General features: G+C 40.7%; 1 protein-coding gene across 1 annotated transcript; it reads right to left on the reverse strand.

Annotated features, from left to right (window-relative positions):
* Positions 1–6939: 6939 nt before the first annotated feature.
* On the reverse strand, positions 6940–20509 carry MFAP3L (microfibril associated protein 3 like). The gene is made up of 2 exons (XM_077814510.1): positions 20218–20509; positions 6940–7802 (listed from the first exon to the last, which is right to left on the reverse strand). Exons 1-2 carry the CDS (start codon positions 20507–20509, stop codon positions 6940–6942), a joined length of 1155 nt encoding a protein of 384 aa, XP_077670636.1.
* Positions 20510–21991: the final 1482 nt, after the last annotated feature.

Raw genomic sequence — 21991 nt, forward strand, 5'->3', positions numbered from 1 at the left:
TTCCGACCCAACCTAAGTCTTTCTGAAGTTTCTAGACTCCGACAGCTTCTGAAGCTATGGACCTGCACAGGAGTCAAGTCAAGTCTAGTCCAGCTCAGCACTTCTCCCCCAGACTGAACTCTTTTGGCCAATTTGTAAGGTCCAGGTTTCTGCTATCACCTGATCCTTCTTTAGTCTTGCCTCTTTGGCTGAGAAGAAACTATCAAATTGTGGCTCAGGCCAGGTGGAGTGAATGTGCCTAATAGGTCTTGAACTCTTTCTTGCCTATGATGGGGGTTCACCCCATAACAGCGTCACTTCAAACTTCAGATACTGCTGTTTTGTAACAGTACCATAATTTTTCTGAGTAATCACTGCTATTTTCAAATCAGGAAACACACTCAATATACTCTGTGAAAATTCTTTATTGAAACAATGATCAATTTACAAGCTAGATCACATTTTTTTGCCACTTTAGCATGAACTGGTTTCTCTTTGTGATTTACTACTGCGAAAATCTTAGAATTGACAGTTCTTAAAAGCAAAATACAGTAACTATGCTTCTGATCAGCAGAACACATTCATAGGTCTTTTACATTTGTTGTAACATTAAAAAAAGAAAACTTCCAGAATTACTGAAATATAACTTGTAATTTAGAGCAAGCATTTTCTTTGCATCTATGAAAGTTTCAGCAGTCCCACAAAGTATGATCGATACCAAGGAGACCAACACTTTAAATAGTGATTTGCCAGTATATTCTTGGTAACAACTTCCAACTCTCTCTGAATTCACCACTGGGTATTACTGCTTTTTTTAAAAATGAGTTATTCTAAATCAGTATGTAGGTAACTTACTTTTGCAAAGCTGGTCAGGAAACCCTGATTATATGTTACAATACTTTCAGTTCTTGACACATAGGGATGACCATGAAGGGTGTAGCTGCATTAAGAACACAAGATCCCCTTATTTCATTCTAAAATTGGATTACTCTGCATGATATGTTTAGAACATAATTTTGTCTGAACAGGGACTTTCCACATTTTGAGTGTTGTATGGTACTAAACACACGGATGTGTAACAAATAATAAAAGTGTAAAAAGGTGTGCCTAGGCCAAATTGTAGGTAATGTATCACTCCTATTCCCCTTAAGTGCCTAAGGTGTGTGATGAAACCTATCCTGGATATAAATTAAAGTTATGTAAATACTAGAAATATAATTATGGTTCCCATCAAAACATTTATACTAGCTATTCCCAAATATTATTCTTTCATCATATTATGAAACACAGTTTATTTGAGATAGATTATGATTAAACAGGAGGAAGAGGTAGAATGAGATCTCAGACCTTGTTTGGCACATCACTACTGCAAAATGAGTGCTTAAAAGCATTTACTAAACATTTATGCTTATAGGTGTAACACAATAGATCCAAAAAGATACTGAAGATTACTCCACCTATATGAAAATAGAGAGAATATTTAAAACAGAACTATTACAAACCTACATTTTTTCCCACATAAAACTATTTTTTCATTCAACCAAGTAACGCATTAACTATGACCAAACTATTAAATGCCCCAAAAAGTTATATTTACCTTTTAAACATTTTTATGCATAGGTAAAGAGAGCCTTCAGATTACATTGATTGAACCAGCATCATCTCGGAACTTTAAGGTTTAATTAGGTGAAATCCTAGCTCCAATGTCAAAACTCCTATTGATGTAAATGGGCCAGAAATTCACTTATTATGCCTGTCTTAGCATCAGATCCAAGCAATTTAGATAAGAATTGGTTCACTGTGCACTTTAAAGGCTGTGCTTCATTATTCACTTTGCATGGTCCAGCCCTTTGAAAAAAATATAAATTTCCTTGAAGTATAGATTTTATTTTGAAATTTTGCTGGAAACCGTGGGGTTATTTGGCCTCATACTATTATAATTTAGTAATAATTATTATTGAACAGATTGCAGGAGAGAATAGGGGCCTTAATCAGGATCAGAGCTCCACTGTGCTAGACACTGTGGCCTGGATCCTCAAGGGACTTAGGTATCACAATGCCTAACATTAAGGTGCCTAAAAAATCACTGGAATCCACAAAGCAGGAGTCAGGGCCTTGGCTCCCTATATAATGCATGGGGGATATAGGTGCTTGAGAATGGGATCCACAAAAGACAGCATGCTAGGTGTGAGCTGCCTAAGATAGCCAATGGGAGATACACCCCTCTAATGGGTGTCTTAAATGTTGAACTTCATGAGTTGGGCATAGCTTAAGCCTGGACTGGAGAGAGGCGCCTATCTCAGCTAACAATCCACAACTGGGAACCTCTCTTAGAGGAAGGTGGCTTAGGTGCCTAAACTGTTTCTTTCAAGAATGTGTGCTTAGCTCCAAACAAAACAACTGGGGGGGGGGAGAGGAAGAGGTGGCCTCCACCATAACCGTTAGGCCAGCAGTGGTTAGGGTAAGATGTGGGAGACCAGGGTCAATTCCCACTGCTCTCTGAGAAGGAAAAGGGATTTGAATAGGGGTCTCCTACCTCTGTCATGAATGCCCTGATAACTGGGCTACAGAGTCATTTCCTCCCCCGGTGGCCTAATTAATATTTAATACAAAGTGGAACAGCTTCAACAAGAGATTGAGACTCACATTGGAATATCCCATAGTCCACTGAGATGGGAAACCCCTGTTCAAACCCCCCCCTCCTCATCAGACACAGGGGGGAATTGAAATGGAATAGGCATTGCTCTGCCCATCGCCACCTGGTTTGAGGATTGCACTGGGGCTTAGGAGTGAGATGGGTGTCTGGATGCCTGCCAGAGCAGCAGTGCACATGCCCAGAGGCAGAAATTTAGGCCTGGTCTACACTGCTGCTGAAGTCAATGTAAGTTACATTGCGCTTCTCGGGGAGGGTAGAGTATTGAAGTCAACAGGAGAGCGCTCTGCCAGCAACTCATCGCATCTTCACCAGACCCACTAAATTGATGCCGCTGCATTGATCACAGCAGTGCCGATTTACCATGCAGTATACACAAGCCCTCAGGCTCTTAAGGAACTTTTACATTAGGACTTTAGGTGTCTACGGGCAAGGTGGATTGATTTAAATCAAAGTGATTTATAGCACCAATTTTAATCATGGTTTAAATCACCAAGCAGAAAACCTTGATTTAAATAATTAATGTAAATCGTGTTTTGCATTTGTACTTTTTAATTATTTTCCTAAAGAAAGGGTGATTCTTGTTAGTTAGTACTATTAAAACACGTTATTTGTAACTAAATATAATCTTTGCTTCTTTTTACTAACCAGTAGGATGTAATATATCTATACATATTTATTTAAACAAGTATATAGTTTAGTTTACATTTATTCAGATTCTTAATTTTTAAATATTTTATCATGTTAGAAAATGGTGAAAGATGCATCTCTTATTTACCAGATTATTTTTTTTTTTACTTGTGATGTGTATCAAGCTCTCTTTGGATGGAAATTGAAATTTAACTAAAAATGCACTAAAACAGCATTTTAACTTTTTTATTAAATAAAACTACCTTAAGAGTGCTGAATATACAAGAAAAAAGTTTATCAAAACATGTTTTGCATTTAAAACTGATTTATTAAAGAAAGGAAATATGATCTGTAGTTAATGAACTGAACTGATTGTTTCTAGTCACCATGCCCTTTGAAATTTTAGAACTAGTAGATCTCATTCTCTCACACCTAGTTTTTATTCTTCTAGTCGGAGAGGGTAAACAAGCCTTCCAGCTTTTTCAACTCCCAATTGCTTTCTTAAGTTTGAATGAACTAGTCATTGAATTTAACTAGCTGAATAAACTGAAATGAGGAAAATATTCTCTCTGCAACTGCCAAAGAGGCTACTGCTGTCAGAAGCTGGTTTAGTATTTCAACAAACTCTGGTTGCAGGGGCTTTTACTCACAAACTGGTGAAAGTTACTGGCTATGCTTTTCTTGAAAACTTGGCAGCAAACATGTAATGCTTAATATTTTTATATTTAAATGGTTTTAATAGCTTATACTAATTTTAGCCCTCAACATAGGTTGTCACTTTCAAATTTATTTTTAAATAGGTTTAGTTTAAAAAAAAATCAGCATTTAATTTAAATACAAAATATCTAATTTAAATAAGTTTGATTTTTTTGGTTTCAAAATATTGATTTTTTTTAATCTCTTTGCCTCCAGGGTTAGGTGGCAGCTGAGAGGGGATTTTGTAGATGGCAGTCGTGCTTAAAAATGGGGGCTTAGGAACCTAAGCCGCTTTGTGGGGCCCGTATGAACTCAAGAGATGACATACTTGCAGTCCAGAGTTGCTCACAAACTCGAGGAGTAATCTCTTCCTAAATTTATAGCATTCTGCTTTGAAGAACAGTGTGGCTCTTCATGAGAAAATTACTTTCACTGAGCAACAGGCAAGTCACTTTATAGTATGAAACCATTTTTTGCTAAACATTAAACAATTAGGAATATCAATATGTCTCTTTAGTATAAATAATTAAGACAAATTAAAAGAACTCAGTGCACACTTCCAGCCTTGCTTTATGTAAAATCTCCTTTTTGTTAACCAAGAGCAAATAAGTGATTTAAAGCAAAAGGGATAAGAACATAAAACAAAAATGTACTTCAGACTGAACAGCTTACAGTGTGTTTCAGTTGGTGAGCACTTTCACTCTCACAGGTCATGATAAACATCTTTCTAACACGCTCCTGTCTCCTCTTCTGCACAGTGTGGTCTAGATTTGTTTCACGTAACTGCAACTACTTATACATTTGGGGCCAAATTTTAAAGAGGCCTTACCCTGGCATATTTCTGTTTGTGAAAGTGCACATTTAGATGTCAAATTTCCTGACTACTGGGTGCAATCAAGTAGCTAGGCATCTAAATGGCTATAACTTACACATACAGATGATTGCACCCTAAAAAAAATTAGTGCAATTGGGCCTCTCTTTTTTTGTTTCATACTCATTGGCCGTAGAAACGTAAGGAAAGGGACATTTTCCAGGTGGGGGTGGGTGCATATCTTAGCTAGCTCAGTGTATCTCAGTCGATTTGTAACTGAACTGGGTCCTGAGGAAACTCCACACTCCATTCAGGGCCACCACCACCATTGTTATCCATTTCTGATGGCTGCAGTTTCAGTGACCTTGTTTGCCCCCAACTATTTATGCAATGAACATATCTGATCTTCTCCAAGCCAAACATCAGCACTGCTCAAAGTTGTACTAGCTGTGACAGCTGTTGAGAAATGTCTGGGTGGCCTGTGCTCACCAGTTTCTCAGCAGTCTAAATGAATTCTCTCTCCACAACACTCTGGATTAAGAGACTCCAGGTTATTTCTAACACTTGATCTAATGCATGGTAGCCCTTCTCCAAAGTGAAAAGACCATGGTCTGCTCAGCAGTTCCAAGTGAAATGTGTATCAGATGATTAAATAACCTACTGTTCATCATGCACAAATTCCCTCTTGTAAGTGATCTCTTTCCATGCTCATCCAGTAGTGCATAATATTACAGTACTTCTGAAATAGACACTATCCCCCTTCCCTCCCCCACCTTTGCAGTTCATTAATATCCTAGCATAACTCCATGACCCTAATATTATAGAATCGTAGGACTGGAAGAGACCTCAAGAGGTCTACTAGTCCAGTCCTCAGCACTAAGGAAGGACTAAGTCTTATCTAGACCATCCTGGACAGGTGTTTGGCTAACCTGCTCTTGAAAATCTCCAATGACAGACATATGCCCCACTTGCCATGATTATGATAGCTATATAAAGATGGAGTAATATTTGCTAAGATCAGTTAACCCCCTCACCCTAGAAGATCTCAATTTCATGAGGATTTTTTAAAATAGCAAATCAATTGTACAATCGTAATATAGTTTGTGATCACTGTCCATTTTTATGCACTGAGGCGACCATTATGACTTAATAGCAAGTATTTGACTAATTTTTTGACTCATAGCCAGATTAAAAAGATTATGATTATGGATGCACTTGTGTTTGTTCATCAGGAAACTATATTGCTAAAAAGGAAATCCTGATAAACAAGGATCTTTTACCACTTCAGCCTCACCTGCAACAAAATACTGGAGGTTACAACACTTTTACTGAATCTACACTCCTGACAGGTTATATAAAATCATCTGGTTCCATTTACTTCTACCATGTAAGAAAAACAAGACAATACATTCTGGACACCCACAGTCCTTCTCAATATAAACTTCTGGTAAAATCAACAGATTTTTAAATATATGAAAAAAATCTACTCAGTATTTGTACTGTAGCCTGCTGACAAATAAAGTGCTTTCTCTTCTGTAGAAACAAATACACTGTATATCATCTGTGAAAGAACACTTATTGGCTTCTTCAGCCTAAGGGGTAGGGGAACCTATTTCCCCACTGTCTAAACATAAATAAAATGCTCTCAAATGAAAAAGACACATTTAACCTTCTTCAATTCACAATGCAGCTTGGCAAAGATGCTTGGTAAATGGGATCTAACTAGGATTTTATTTGGCAACTGAAATCCTGCCTCCTGGGCAATGTCTCAAATTCTTGGGAACAGTTTCACAAAAATGCAGCAGATGGAAGGGAGGAAGCAGAAGGAGAAAAATGAAGAACAGCTTTATGTTTAGTAAGTCTAAGTGTCTTTAGCACTACAAATGACTTCCAGGAGGTCACTGAAGATGACAACAACCTAGAAATTGCTGAGGTAAATGTTTCTGAAAAAAAAATCCTAAACCAAAAAGAGCAATTAGTATTAATATAATAGTAATTACTCTGTCATACATCATAGTAAAATTAACTCAGAGAAGAAAATATCAAATAATCCACATGCATGCTTTTTCTATGATAGTCTCCAGGTAAGGCTTAGCGGCAAGTACAATATCTATTTTTAAAGGAGCTCCACCTGATTCTTCTTACTATGCATAGATTAACAGAGTAATTATCATACATGGCTTTCATAAATAAAACATGTATTTTTGTCAGTTGCCAATGCTATATCATTGGAGTTTAGTTCAGTAGAAGGCTCAGGAATTGGATCAGTAGGAGATGCTGGTGTTTGAGGAATCTCTTCTTCCTTAATTTCTGATTGCACACAATCTTGTGACTGGTCATCTATACAGTCCTTTTTGGACAGCTGATGAACTGACACTTTTATCGCAATCTGCTGTGGTTGTTCATGCAGTGATGATGCCTCAGAGTCAGCTGTGAGAGAGTCGCTGCGCTTTAGTGCATTAGGGATCATAAACATATCCCCTCCATCAGTAGACTCCTGGCCTTCTGCTGCTTGCTGTACAAAGTTCTGTCCCTGTTCTTCCAAGCCAACCACCTCCATTATTTCTTCCATTATAGTCCTGCAGTTCATGATGAGAGGTGGCAGAGGAACACTTCGGGCAAGTTCCTCAATGTAGCGAGCAAATTCCATGGTCTTGAACTGGGTTACTTTGGCAAGCTCAAGCGTTTTGGCTGAGGTGATGATTGGGATACGCTTAGCAATCTCAAAGGCTTTTTGTAGTTTCTCTGCTCCTTCTGTTCTGAAAAACTCATTGATTGCTTTCTCAGTTTTCTTCAGATGGCTGCTCATCATACACAGCCTGGTAATGTTCAAGATCATAACAATGGTAAAAGCTACGAGGCAGACAATCATGTAATAGATCCCCATATCTCCGGAGGTAAAGACGACCCTCAGAGTCACAGTATTATTCACAGTGCCATAGATGTTAGAAGCAACACATGTGTATTTACCTCTGTCGTCAAAAGACACGCTGGTAATGTTCAGTAGCCCATTGTCAAGAAACCACCATTTTCCTGCAGGAAAGATATAGAAGAATTCAGTCCAAAACATTTGTTTACATGGTCAGTATAACGTTTTAATCATCATTTTTGTCATACTGGCTCCAGAATTTAGAAAAATGGCAATAACGTAGACTATACTAGAGTGAATCATTTGTCGTCACAAAAACATGCCTGCTTTTAGGATCCCACCAGAATACAATTTCAGGCACTGTGAAGATCACTGATTATACTCAGGTCGCATTTTAAAAATGTCTCACTATCCATAATAAACTGTATTTTATATCTATCATAGTCAAACAAGTTAAAAACCTAATTACCTACTGCAGACAGCATCCTAAACACATGCTATACTTCATAAAATGCTGAATTTGAATGAATAATAGAAGTTTGAGATAGAATCTGATGAGGTTCAACAAGGACAAGTGCAGAGTCCTGCACTTAGGATGGAAGACTCCCATGCACCGCTACAGACTAGAGATTGAATGGCTAGGCAGCAGTTCTGCAGAAAAGGACCTAGGGGTTACAGTGGATGAGAAGCTGGATATGAGTCAACAGTGTGCCCTTGTTGCCAAGAAGGCCAATGGCATTTTGGACTGTATAAGTAGGGGCATTGCCAGCAGATCGAGGGACATGATCATTCCCCTCTATTCGACATTGGTGAGGCCTCATCTGGAGTAGTGTGTCCAGTTTTGGGCCCCACACTACAAAAAGGATGTGGAAAAATGTGGAAAATGTCCAGCGGAGGGCAACAAAAATGATTAGGGGACTGGAACACATGACTTATGAGGAGAGGCTAAGGGAACTGGGATTGTTTAGTCTGCGGAAGAGAAGAATGAGGGGGGATTTGATAGCTGCTTTCAACTACCTGAAAGGGGGTTCCAAAGAGGATGGATCTAGACTGTTCTCAGTGGTAGCACATGACAGAATGAGGAGTAATGGTCTCAAGTTGCAATGGGGGAGGTTTAAGTTGGATATTAGGAAAAACTTTTTCACTAGGAGGGTGGTGAAGCACTGGAAAGCACTAGGGAGGTGATGGAATCTCCTTCCTTTGAAGTTTTTAAGGTCAGGCTTGACAAAGCCCTGGCTGGGATGATTTAGTTGGGGATTGGTCCTGCTTTGAGCAGGGGGTTGGACTAGATGACCTCCTGAGGTCCCTTCCAACCCTCATATTCTATGAGACTCAAAGAGCTTGGCTTGTTTAGCCTAACCAAGAGAAGGTTGAAGGGAGATATGATTGCTATCTATAAATATATCAGAGGGATAAATACCATGGAGGAAGAAGAATTATTTAAGCTCAGTACCAATGTGGACACAAGAGCAAATGGATATAAACTGGCCGTCAGGAAGTTTAGACTTGAAATTAGGCGAAGGTTTCTAACCACCAGAGAAGTGAAGTTCTGGAACAGCCTTCCAAGGGAAGCAGTGGGGGCAAAAGACGTACCTGGCTTCAAGACTAAGCCTGATAAGTTTATGGAGGAGATGATATGATGGGATAGCCTAATTTTGGCAATTAATTGATCTTCGACTATTAGCGTAGATATAACCAATGGCCTGTGATGGGATGTTAGGTGGGGTGGAATCTGAGTTACTACAGAGAATTCTTTCCTGAGTGTCTGGCTGGTGAGTCTTGCCCACATGCTCAGGGTTTTAGCTGATTGCCATATTTGGGGTCAGGAAGGAATTTTCTTCCAGGGCAGATTGGCAGAGGCCTTGGTGGTTTTTCGCCTTCCTCTGCAGCGTGGGGCACGGGTCACTTGCTGGAGGATTCTCTGCACCTTGAAGTCTTTAAACCATGATTTGAGGACTTCAATAGCTCAGACATAAGTTAGTGGTTTGTTACAGGAGTGGGTGGGTGAGATTCTGTGGCCTGAGTTGTGTAGGAGATCAGACTAGATGATCTTAACGGTCCCTTCTGACCTTAAAGTTTATGATTCTATGAAGACCTGATAAGTCACCAAGTCCATTGCTGTTCCAGTGAAGATTGTAAATTTTCTGGTGTTTTGTTATAGCATCTTCTATCATCTTGTTACTGTTAACTTTACAACACACCCAAAAGTATGCTAGGGATCTTACAGTGCAGAAAAAATATGCAAGGAGCTTACAATCTAATTTTAAATATGACTTGACAAAGGGGAGTGACAAGATAGCAGGGGTATGACGACAGAGGAAAGAGAAGGGCCGCACCAATAAGATCACGCTGTTGCTCAGTAAAATCTTGTGCACATGTTGGTGGGTATTTCTTTTTATCTGAAGAGGCTTATTGGGAGCAATCTTTACTGATTTATGCAAAGTTATTGATATATTTGATCATTACATTCTACTACAAGAGTTAGAAGTGCAAATTTTTCATCCTTTGACCCTAGCATGGCTGACTGATTATCAATCAAATTGAGCTCAAATGACTTAGTTTAAATATCTGAATCTGCTCCCATTTCCGCCCATCCTTATATTATAAGGATATTGGTTTAGCTCCTCTTTTCTCCCCCGCCCCCCAATTAAATAGCTAGGTTCCATCTTTAGGTGACAAACACCACTATTTAGACACTAGGGAGACATTTATGCCCTATTCAGTCGATTTGTAGTGTGGGTTTGCTAAATTGCAAGACTGGCTTAAAAGATGATGTTCACCATGGCTGTGGAGGGCTGGTTTAAGGTCCTGCATCACTTAAATTCTGCAGTAAATTCCAGATGGACAGAGAGTAGAGCACACATGGACAGTGTAGCTTTACAAATACTGGGTGTTTCTGTGTTTCTCTGAATACCACACAGTGGATCTCCATGCTGATCCTCTGTACAACAGCAGGTGGTTAAAGGCAGGGGCACAGGATCTGCAATTACAGAGATAAAGTGGCACAGACACAACAGCAGTGGAAACGCCTACACTGGCAACCTCACCTCTTGATGTGGGTTGTGTGTGTCTGTGTGTGTATTTAATTCTCTCCCCCTCCGATTTCATCTTCTCTCTCCATGGAGATTTGTTGGTTTGTTTAAAAGCTTTTAGTTCTTGGATTCTTAGTCTTATGCTTTGGAAGCATTTTATGTGCCATTTGAAATTAATCAGACAAGCCAGCTTCACTTTGGAATAATTAGTGGCTTTCCTCTTTTCAAAAATTATTCTAACTCAAAATATGGCTCATCCTAAAGGTTTCATAATTAGTTTGCACATTCATCCTCAGCGAAAATCTATGCATAAGCCTACTTAACCTTTTTGGAGTTCCTAATTATTTTTTCACCAACATTATTAGTTCTGCACTCTTATTCTTATGGAGTTTTCAATGTCTGAAAACTCCCAATACTAATCAAAGTGTCTAATGATGCGCAGGTGAGTACATCTTTTTGCATTATCAGGACCTCACTCTCCAAACATTGTAAGCTAGTCAGAATTTTCCATGTCTGCAGGTGTTACTTTGTACATAACATTATGAAATGAAGAAGTTCTGTAGTGACTGTTCTAGACATGCTGTGTACTAAGCCACAGTATAAATAATAAAATACACTATGGCAGATTAACATTTTTGTTTTGTTTCCCTATTATTTTAAAGTACAGTTATGTTCATAGCGAATGTATATATAAATTCTCTAGTACATTAGATAGTTAGTTATCAGTAATAAGAAGTGTGGAACTTTGTCGTTAATGTACTTTTTAGATTAATTTAGTATTCTAACAATATTATAATGCGTATTTCGTTAAATAATCTTAACTATGGTCTGATTCTGCCACCTTTATTTACATTGAGTACCTTACTATGTAAATAGCCCAGTTGATTACAAGGAGACAACTTACAGAGTAAGGCACTACTCAACATGAGTAAGGGTGTCAGAACTGAGCCCTAAAGTTTTCTTGTCTAACCACACAGAATATTTTAGGCTGGGGTGTGGAGTTCTCCATACTATTATATCCAAAAACACTACATTAAAAGAATGCTAAGATTGTGAAGTCAAGCAAGAATAGATGGTATTATTATCCCATTTTGAAGCGTGGGAACTGAGGTCCTGTTGAAAAAAAGCAGCATGTGGCCATGTAATTAAAGACTGTATCATAATGCATACACATTACACATTAAGTTTGTGTATTGGCATTTCCTAACTTTTGAGTGTCTGGCTTTGCAACCTTAATATTCTTTGAACTCAGGGGTTGTTTGTTTGTTTGTTTGTTTGTTTTTTTGCATGTGTCTCATTTCTAAAACAGAAATTCCATCGTGTGGCATTATACTGACCCCCATATATACTGACCCATTATACTGCTTGGTCATTATCAGGGTTGAAACCTGTAGATTCGCCGCACAGACCTCTGCCTCTTGAACTAACGGAGCAACTGATAGCAGTTGTAGGTTTTCAGTCTCTATATACGCTAGCACGAAAGGGAGATGGGACACAAACTCTGCCAGTGGATTTTTGCTGACAGCAAAGGAAAGATCAGATGCAGGAATTGCGAGATGGTGAGGAATGGTGACTTGTTCTGGAGGGCAGTGTGTACTAGTGTGTACTAGACCCATCGACCCATTCCCCCTAAGCTTGACTCCTTCTGTCCTGTCTCTAACCTGTCCATGTTTCAGTCCTGTCTCTTCCCTACCCTGGGATCCTTATCCCAGTCCCATCGTCTTACCCTACCAGTCCCAGTCTCTGCTCTTCAGGCTTCTAATCCCAAATCTGTCTCCTTACCCAGCCACTTCCAGTTCTTCCCCCGCATCCTGGCTCCTCAACACATCTGTTTCCCTCCACCCACAGCCCAACTCCCCCAGCTCATTCCCAGTCACAGTCTACTTGCCCAGCTGGTCCCCATCTACCCTCTATTCCTGATGTGATCTCAGTTTCCTCCTCCCTGGCTCCCAAGCTTCTTGGCACCCAATCTCCTTGCCTATCCCAACTCCCATTTTCTTTTTTCTTCCAGCCCCTCCCCTTATCAGCTTCTAAGCACTTTCCCCAAACACTCTCCAAGCTCCTTGTCACTTCTATTTCCACCACCACCCCACCCCTGTGGTGTTTAGATGCTGTAATTATTAGAACTGGGAGCACTGGCTGTTGGGAGTCTGAAAGGATGGGAAACAGGAAGTGGGGGCGGGGGGGGGAGTGGGAGTTGAGGAGGCTGAGTGAGAGCTACCGAGGGTGCAACAGCAGCTTGGTAAAGAGGTTTCCACTTTAAAAATAAAGTCCTGTTGGAGTTTGTTAGTACCTTGCCTGGGTGTTACAACATTTTGGCGACGAGGAGGGATCTTCTGCCTCTGAACCCACCTGTACCCTTTCTGCAAAGCCCAGGTGAGCTTCTGTCATAAATATAAAGGGAAGGGTAAACACCTTTAAAATCCCTCTTGGCCAGAGGAAAAATCCTCTCACCTGTAAAGGGTTAAGAAGCTAGGATAACCTCGCTGGCACCTGACCAAAATGACCAATGAGGAGACAAGATACTTTCAAAGCTGGAGTGGGGGAGAAACAAAGGCTCTCTCTGCCTGTGTGATGCTTTTGCCGGGAACAGAGGAGGAATGGAGTCTTAGAATTCAGTAAGTAATCTAGCTAGATATGTGTTAGATTATGTTTTGTTTAATTCCTGTTTTTGTGTCTTTTTGTAACTTAAGGTTTTGCCTAGAGGGATTCTCTATGTTTTGAATCTGATTACCCTGTAAGGTATTTACCATCCTGATTTTACAGAGGTGATTCTTTTACTTTTATTAAAATTCTTCTTTTAAGAACCTGATTGCTTTTTTCATTGTTCTTAAGATCCAAGGGTTTGGGTCTGTGTTCACCTATGCAAATTGGTGAGGATTTTTATCAAGCCTTCCCCAGGAAAGGGGGTGTAGGGTTTGGGGAGGATTTTTGGGTGAAAGACGTTTCCAAGCGGGCTCTTTCCCGATTATATATTTGTTAGACGCTTGGTGGTGGCAGCAAAAAAGTCCAAGGGCAAAAGGTAAAATAGTTTGTACCTCGGGGAAGTTTTAACCTAAGCTGGTAAACATAAGTTTAGGGGCTTTTCATGCAGGTCCCCACATCTGTACCCTAGAGTTCAGAGTGGGGAAGGAAACTTGACAGCCTTCAATTGCTTTTATGTGTTTGAGAGCTTCCATATGTTTGAGACTTATCTGCTTGCAATCAGTGCTACAGAGATTTCTGAAGTAAGAAAGTGTGCTCTGCTAATCCACTGCCTTGGAGCAGAAGGGCAGCATATATTTTACACTTTTTTTCCCTTGCAAATGATAAATATGAGACTGCGTTCACTGCATTAAAGAACTTTTTTGTGTCAAAAGTGAATGTAGTAGCTAGTCGCTACAGATTTCACCAGCGTGAGCAGAAAACAGGGGAGACTATAATGCAGTATATTGCTTACCTGAGGAGTCTGATTGTAACTTGTGACTTTGGGAATATGGCAGATGAGATGATTAGAGACGAGCTCATTGAGAAAACAACCATGCTTTGTGTAAAAGAACGCTTACTTCTAGAACCACAACTTACACTAGAAAAAGCAACAACCATTGCTACTCAGACTGAGTCAGCTACAGTTGAAGCCAAAATAATGAGCATGGATACAGGAGGCACAATCCAGGCTGTGACTCCTTTGCAGAAAAGTTCATTATTGCTGCAGACAAATGATTACAAGAGGAAAACTAATGGAAAACCACCGAATCAGCAAATTCAAAATACAGTAAAAGCATGCTTTCCCCACAACACCTTGCAAGCTACACAGGATGTCCGGTAAAAGTAGCTCAGTGCAATCATTGCAAAAAGATTGGGCATTTTGCTAAAGTGTGTCACAGCAGCCAGTTCAATCAACAGGTGCATGCAGTTACAATAACAGATATTACTGTGCTGAGCGTGGACAAAATCACTACTGCGCATATTCCAGAACAAATAAAGTGCACGGTAAAGGTTTCCGCCATACCCTCGGGTAAATTACACTCTATTCAGCTAATGTTGGACACTGGCTCAGCAGTATCTATACTACCTGATTCCATCTATTTGCATTACTTTAAAGATGTGCCTCTTACTGAACCCAAGCTTCACTTGGTGTGCTATTTGAAAAACCATCAGTACATGACTTCTTGCTAGCAATAGTTACTTTTGGTGATTGCTGTGTAACTGCAGAGTTCTACATTGTCCACAAAGGCACTCCTATCCTTGGCAGAGATTTATTGGCTGCTTTAAATCTCAGGGTAGTTAATGGACTAATTGATCTTCATCAGCAAAGCACTCTTGCGGTACACACCGGTTTCAGCTGGGACTCAACACCAGGTTGAGGAGAAACCTGGCTGTGCTTATGGGTTTCTGCATAAAGTTAAAATGCAGAATAATGTGATGCCCGTACAACAGAAGTTACGGACCTACCATTTTCAGTCAGGGAAGCTGTTTCAGAGGAACTTAGAAAACTTGTTCAAAAGGACATTATTGAAGAGATTAACTCCTCGGAATGGGTTTCACCTAGAGTAGTGACGCAGAAGAAGGGTGGAGGCATTCACCTTTGTGTGGACTTAAGAGAGCCAAATAAAGCTATTGTGATTGACAGCCATCCTCTTCCTCACATAGAAGAAGTATTTGCAGAACTCCGTGGAGCAAAGATGTTTTCTACTCTTGATCTGCAGAGTGCATACTACCAGGTTATGTTGCATGAAGATAGCAGAGACCTCACAGCATTTATAACACATGAGGGACTATTTCGTTTTAAATGTATTCCATATGGTCTTGTATCTGCCCCAGGTGCCTTCCAAAAAATGATGTAATTGATTCTGAAGAACATGGAGTTCAGTGCTATCTGGATGATATTATCGTGTTTGGAAATACTTCTGAAGAGCATGACAATAACCTGCAGTCTGTACTAAACCTCATCAGCAAAGCAGGCCTCAAGCTCAATAGGTCCAAATGCAAATTTAGACAAACTGAACTCTCCTTTCTGGGGCATACAATTTCACAGGCTGGACTAAAACCTGATTCAGATCATATCCTGGCAATTTCAAATGCTCTTCCTCCAAAAGATTTGCAAACCTTACGTTCCTTCTTGGGTCTTATCTCCTGATATGCAAAATTCATTCCCAGTTATGCTTCTGTCATTGAACTGTTACGAGAATTACTATGGAGAAGTTCAACCTTAGTGTGGACAACGGATGCACAAGCTAGTTTCGAAACGGTGAAAGACTTGATTGTACATAGCCCAGTACTTGCACTATTCAGTCCTGCATTGCCCACAATTGTAACTACTGATGCTTCTGATTATGGACTTGAGGTTGTTCTCACACAACTTCATGAGGACATCACAGAGAGGACTGTTGCATTTGCTTCAAGGACACTAAGTAATGCTGAGAGGAAATATTCTACAGTCGAAAAAGAAGCACTTGCTTGTGTCTGGGATACTGAAAAATGGAAAACTTACCTGTGGGGCCGCACGTTCACGTTGTGCACAGACCACAGCCCTTTGATGACGTTGCTCACCACAAAAGGACTGGGAAGAGCAGGATATCGTATTGCTAGATGATCTGCAAGACTATTCTCTTTCAATTATTAACTGGAATATAAACCTGGAAACCAATATGTTGTAGCTGATTGCTTTTCTTGTCTGCCTTTGCCTTCACCAGATGGTCCACCGGAGGATGAGGATGTAGTGGTTGCGCTTATTACAAGCACTCTTACTGCCGTTACAAGAGAACAATTTCAAGCTGCTTGTTCAGTGTGTCCAATTCAACAAAAACTATGGGAATTTCTGCCAAAGAGATGGCCCAGTAACCCTAAAAACCTTGACCCAGTTTTGCTGCCTTATTTTAGCGTTCGGGATGAACTTTCTTTGCTTGATGGCTGTGTGCTACGAGGTACACACCGGCTATTTGTGCCAGAAGAATTACAGTCAAAACTCATACACCTGGCACACGATAGTCATCAAGGAATTGTCAGAACCAAACAATGACTACGGGATCTGTATTGGTGGCCAGGGATGGACTCTCAAACTGAAGCACTCATAAAATCCTAAGGAGTACTTGTGGCACCTTAGAGACTAACAAATTTATTTGAGCATAAGCTTTTGTGAGCTACAGCTCACTTCATCGGATACTCACAAAAGCTTTATGCTCAAATAAATTCATTAGTCTCTAAGGTGCCACAAGTACTCCTTTTCTTTTTGTGGATACAGACTAACATGGCTGCTACTCTGAAACCTGTCATAAAATCCTGTGTCACTTGCCAAATGCATGATAAGACAGCAGTGACATGTACCCCTCCATTACAGCCTGTTCCTCTTCCAATCCCCTTATCCAACTCTTGTCCCCTGTACATTTGAATCAGGCAACTTCCTTCTCCTGGACATCACAAGAATCACTGAGAGCCTAGGAGAGACAGTCTCACTTGCAGTTCCGATGCCTGGTCCTGGTCCTACCCATAGCAACCCAGAGCTACAATTGTAGGGAAAGTCTGGCTCAATTGTGAGCTAGAGCATGCCCAATGAGAACACAATCTTTGGGGGAATTTAGCTCCGAAGTGCTAGCAAGTCTCTACCTAGCATGTGTGAACTGCAATGTTTTTTCCAATAGCTTAGAATGAGGCCAAATTTAACACAGACAAGACAACACATCTTTCTTTAACATCATCCTTGGAAACAGCTAAACTGGTTTTGCTGTTTGTTTTTTTTTTGTTTGTTTTTTTTTTAAAGAAAATTTCAGTCTGAGGCAGACACCCAGCTTGGAAAATTTCAGCCCAAATGGTAATAGTTTGGCAAAGTTATAAGCAACTAAAAATAGGGTCTTTATAAAAGGAAATGTCAGGCAACCTTTATAATAGGCAGCATGACCAGCCCCATTTATAATATAGTGTAATGCATTGGTATTGCAAAACCTCTTCTTAATCGGTAGGATCTTTTATTCATTGAAAAAATCAGAAAATGGCTTGCTGATGTATTCCTGCTGCAGCTGCTACAAATGACATATGACATTTAGACTGTGACTCAGTGTATGGTTTTGTGCCAAAAGATTCTGGCAGAAAGCACAAACCTGCTGAGAAACAAAGACTATTCTGGGTGTAGAGACGGTACTAGTGTTGGCTCACAGGTTTTTGCTGCCGTCGACAAACTGGAAAATTACGCAACCTTCAAAGTTCTCAGTTGGGCACACAGACTGACAGTGCAGAGAGCCTACACTTGGCCCTATGTACCACTTAAGTCTCATATTTAAAGGCTTAAATGGGTCTGAAGTGGTGCATAGGGTCCTGCATGAATTCTCTGCATTGGCTGAGTTACACCCACAGTGAACATTCATTTTGTTCCCTTCGGCAACCACTTGTTTTAACCTTGGGAAGTACTAATGGCAGTTGAGCCAAATCATGTGGATTCCAAGCACAAATTGTCCATAATACAGTATTTTTCAGTTTTTTATCATTGTCCACACTGTTGTGTAGAGCTTTTCCTGTTGCATGAGAACAATTCAGCACTACATTTTAAATATAGTAATACACACACTAGGGAAAAAGCTTGTGCTAGGAAACATCCACTATAGGAGGAGATGGTAAGTTTCCTCCTGGACAAACAACTTGTAATGCTGGAAATCTAAGCTGAAGTGATATAATGCCTTAATATTACCCCTGTACTATACCTTGCTTTGTTCAGTACTATTGCTGAGAGAGCTCCAGTAAAAGCTCTCCAAAGCACTAATTACAATACGCTGCCTTATCTCCTACACGCTATGCTTGAAGCTCAGTCAGTTCCTTTCTGTACCTGTATGGATAAATATTTTAGTACAAGACACAGTACAGAAAGCTGTTACAGAAACATTATGCTGTGGTGCACACAGCTGGGTCAATCATTGCATCATATCAGGGTTTTCTCTCCGGTCAGCTATTAATAAGACAAGACATCCTGCATTTAATGTGAATAACTCAAAACCTAATTTCATTATGCTGTGTTTAAAGTGGTCAGCATGAAACTATTACATGGACAATATGGCTGCTTCATAAAACTACAATAACCTTACTTGTAGCTTAAAGGAATAATGTACACGTACATTTTTCCCCAGATTTAAATTTTATAAAAATAAGTTTATATAATACTAAGGTCCCAGGCTGGCAAAGGACTTAAGCATGTACTGATCATTAAGGCTATGTTTTAGTCATGGATATTTTTAGTAAAGGTCATGGACAGGTAATGGGTAGTAAACAAAAATTCACAGCCCATGACCTGTCCATGACTTTTACTATATACCCCAGACTAAAACTTAGGGGAGGCGAGGGTGGCTCGGAGGGTCACACGGGGAGGCGGGCGCCGTGGATGCTTGGGGTGGGGTGTGTGGCCTGAGGGGGGCATGGTTGCGAGGGAGGGGTGCAGCCCAAGGGGGCGCCACGGGTGTTGGAGGGGTGGCGGGGCTAGGGCAGACTCCCTATCTGACACCTGGGAAGTGGCGTCCTCCGGCACTTAGCTCCATGTGCTGCTTCCGCTCCACCCCAAGCCCCGTTTCTGTGCTCCCATTGGCTGGGAACTGCAGCCAATGGGAGCTGCGGGGGTGGTGCCTGCAGGCGGAGGCAGCACATGGAGCTGAGGGAGGGGAGTTCCTGTCGCCCTTCTGGGGAGCCCCCCCTCCCCCCGGTAAACACCATTCCACACCCCAGCCCTGAGTCCCCCCCCGCCGCCACACCCAAACTCCTGCTGCTGACGGGGGCCCTGAAACTGCCCCAGCAGTGGCTGGTGTAACTGGCCCAGGAGCTGTCTGAGCTGCTCAGGAGGCTCCTGCGCCATCTGCATGGACTGCTGCAGAAGTCATGGAGATCATGGAATCCGTGACCTCCGTGACAAACACAGAGCCTTACTTATCATTAAGCATATGAGAAGTCCTATTGCAACTTGCAGTGATTGGAAAGACCCACCCCTCCCTATGTCCCCCAGGGCTTTTCTGTTGTCCCAGGATCACTGGAATGATGTGTGCTCTGGCCATACCTTCTCCTGTCCCCTGATACTCCCACTGTGGCAGGAGTGAGGTCAGGCAAAGGTGGCAGAGAGGTGGCTATGTTTCTGTACTTTCATGCCACACAGGGATTCCCATATGGAAAGGGAATCCCTACGTAGCTCTTAGGCCAATTTTGTATCCTCTCTTTGCCACCAGAGCAGAGCAAAGGGAACAGGGTAGTGACTGGGGTCCAAACCCAAATTTGCTGATGAAAAGAAGCCTTTCCTTTTTGTTTCTATATTATCTCTTCAGCATTTTTGTCCTCTCCTGCTGTGTGTGGCCACAAAAAATATTAAAATCTTTAATTGTTTTCTCACAGAGTGTATACAAATGAATTTACAGCTGCCATGACCCCGGGAGACAGCCATTTTTCCGTACCTCCTCACAGGTAAGCATAACACAATAAGATTGTTATGTGTTTACACACACACACACACAATATATATATAATACAGTCCATTATAAACAAAGTGTGGATGCCAAGATCCTTGTTAGATTGTAAGAAATTAATCAGAGCATAAAAGCCTTACCACTGTTCTCTTCTTCCTTCAGCAAACAACCATTGGAATTGTACCATTTGTACCGTGGAGCAGGATTTCCTTGGACATTGCAGTCAATCAAGGCACTCTTCCCTTCCTTGACTGTAATATGATCAACTATGGAGATAATCACAGGTACAGATCCCAAGTTCATGTCAGTGTAATTTAAAATGCTACTAGTCACATCCTCAGCAGCTGTCAAAGCTGCTAACAAGATGAAAAGGTAGGGAAAAAGTGTGGTAGGCAAGAAGTTCAAAAAGTAGTGGTTGTTCAGCATGTTCATCTTTCTTCAGTAGGCTGCTCAGAAGACAGCTGGGATAGGGAATTGTCTGTTGAATGCAGCCTTCTAAGCTGAGCAAATCACAGGAAAGTTTTACCTTGATCCACGAAGATTTACATTTAAGAAAAAAAATCCTATAAAATAAATACATTTTAAAAAATAAGACATAAATATTCCATTACAAAAGTTTTTTAAAATAATGAGATACCCATGAATGCATGTGACACACATCATTTTAGTGTCTTGCCTAAATGCTAATGTTATCACCATCCCCATTCTTACTGGAAAAATATGCATACATGTTAAAAATGGCAAGTGTAGGAGGAGGATTTATCACCTGGACATGTAGCAGCAATTTAGCTGTAGCTGCAGTTGCAGTTTTAGTCTGAAGATTCTACATACAAACTAATCCTAAGCAATCATCTAAACTGGAAAAGCAAAAGGCATGTCACATTAATGTTGCCATTATTGGTTCTATCATAAAAACACAAGAACAACCATACTGGGTCAGACCAATGATCTATCTAGTTCAGTATCCTATCTTCCGACACAACCTAATGCCAGATACTTCAGGGGAAATGAACACAACAGGACAATTATCAAGTGATCCATCCCCTGTTGTCCAGCCCCAGCTTCTGGAAGTCAGAGGTTTAGGGACACCTGGAGCATGGGGTTGTGTCCCTGACCATCTTAGCTCATAGCCAGTAGTTCCATAGGTGCTGGAATTAAGGGCACAGGGGGTGCTGCTGCACCCCCTGGCTTGAAGTGGTTTCCATTCTACATAGGGTTTACAGTTTGGTTAAATGGCTCTCAGAATCCCCAGTTTAAAAATGGTTCCAGCACCCCCCCATATCCTTACCTAATTCTTTTTTGAACCGTGTTATACTTTTGGCCTCCACAACATACCCTGGCAACAAGTTTCACAAGCTGATTGTGTGTTGTGTGAAAAAGCATTGCCTTATGTTTGTTTTAAATCTGCTGCTTATTTTCATTGGGTGACCCCAAGTTCTTGGGGTAAATAACACTTTCTTATTTGCTTTATTCACAACATTCGTGAGTTTATAGACCTCTATTATAACCCTTCTTAGTTGTCTGTTTTCTGAGCTGAACAGTTCCAGTCTTTTTAATCTCTCCTCACATGGAAGCTGTTCCATACCCCAATCACTTTTGTTTCCTTCTCTGTACCTTTTCCAATTCTAATATATCTTTTTTGAGATGGAGTGATCAGATCTGCATACAGTATTCAAGGCGTGTGTGTACCACAGATTTATATAGTGGCATGAAGATATTTTCTGACTTATTATGTATCCCTTTTCTAATGGCTCTTAACATTATGTTTGCTTTTTTGACTGTCACTGCACAATCAGCAGATGTTTTTGGAGAACTATCCACGATGACTCCAAGAAAGGGGCCCCATCGTTTTGTATGTATAGTAAGGGATTATGTTTTCCAGTGTGCATTACTTTGCATTTATCAACACTGAAT

The sequence above is a fragment of the Eretmochelys imbricata genome, chromosome 4, assembly GCF_965152235.1.
Source record: "Eretmochelys imbricata isolate rEreImb1 chromosome 4, rEreImb1.hap1, whole genome shotgun sequence".
Classification (NCBI taxonomy): domain Eukaryota; kingdom Metazoa; phylum Chordata; order Testudines; family Cheloniidae; genus Eretmochelys; species Eretmochelys imbricata.

What these genes read in the sequence shown, in the direction of transcription:
- MFAP3L (XM_077814510.1), bottom strand. Translation starts at nt 20,509, where the DNA reads ATGAACATGCTGAACAACCACTACTTTTTGAACTTCTTGCCTACCACA. An exon ending in GAAGGAAGAAGAGAACAGTG is followed by an intron (nt 7,803 to 20,217) that starts GTAAGGCTTTTA and finishes TCTTTCCTGCAG; the next exon opens with GAAAATGGTGGTTTCTTGAC.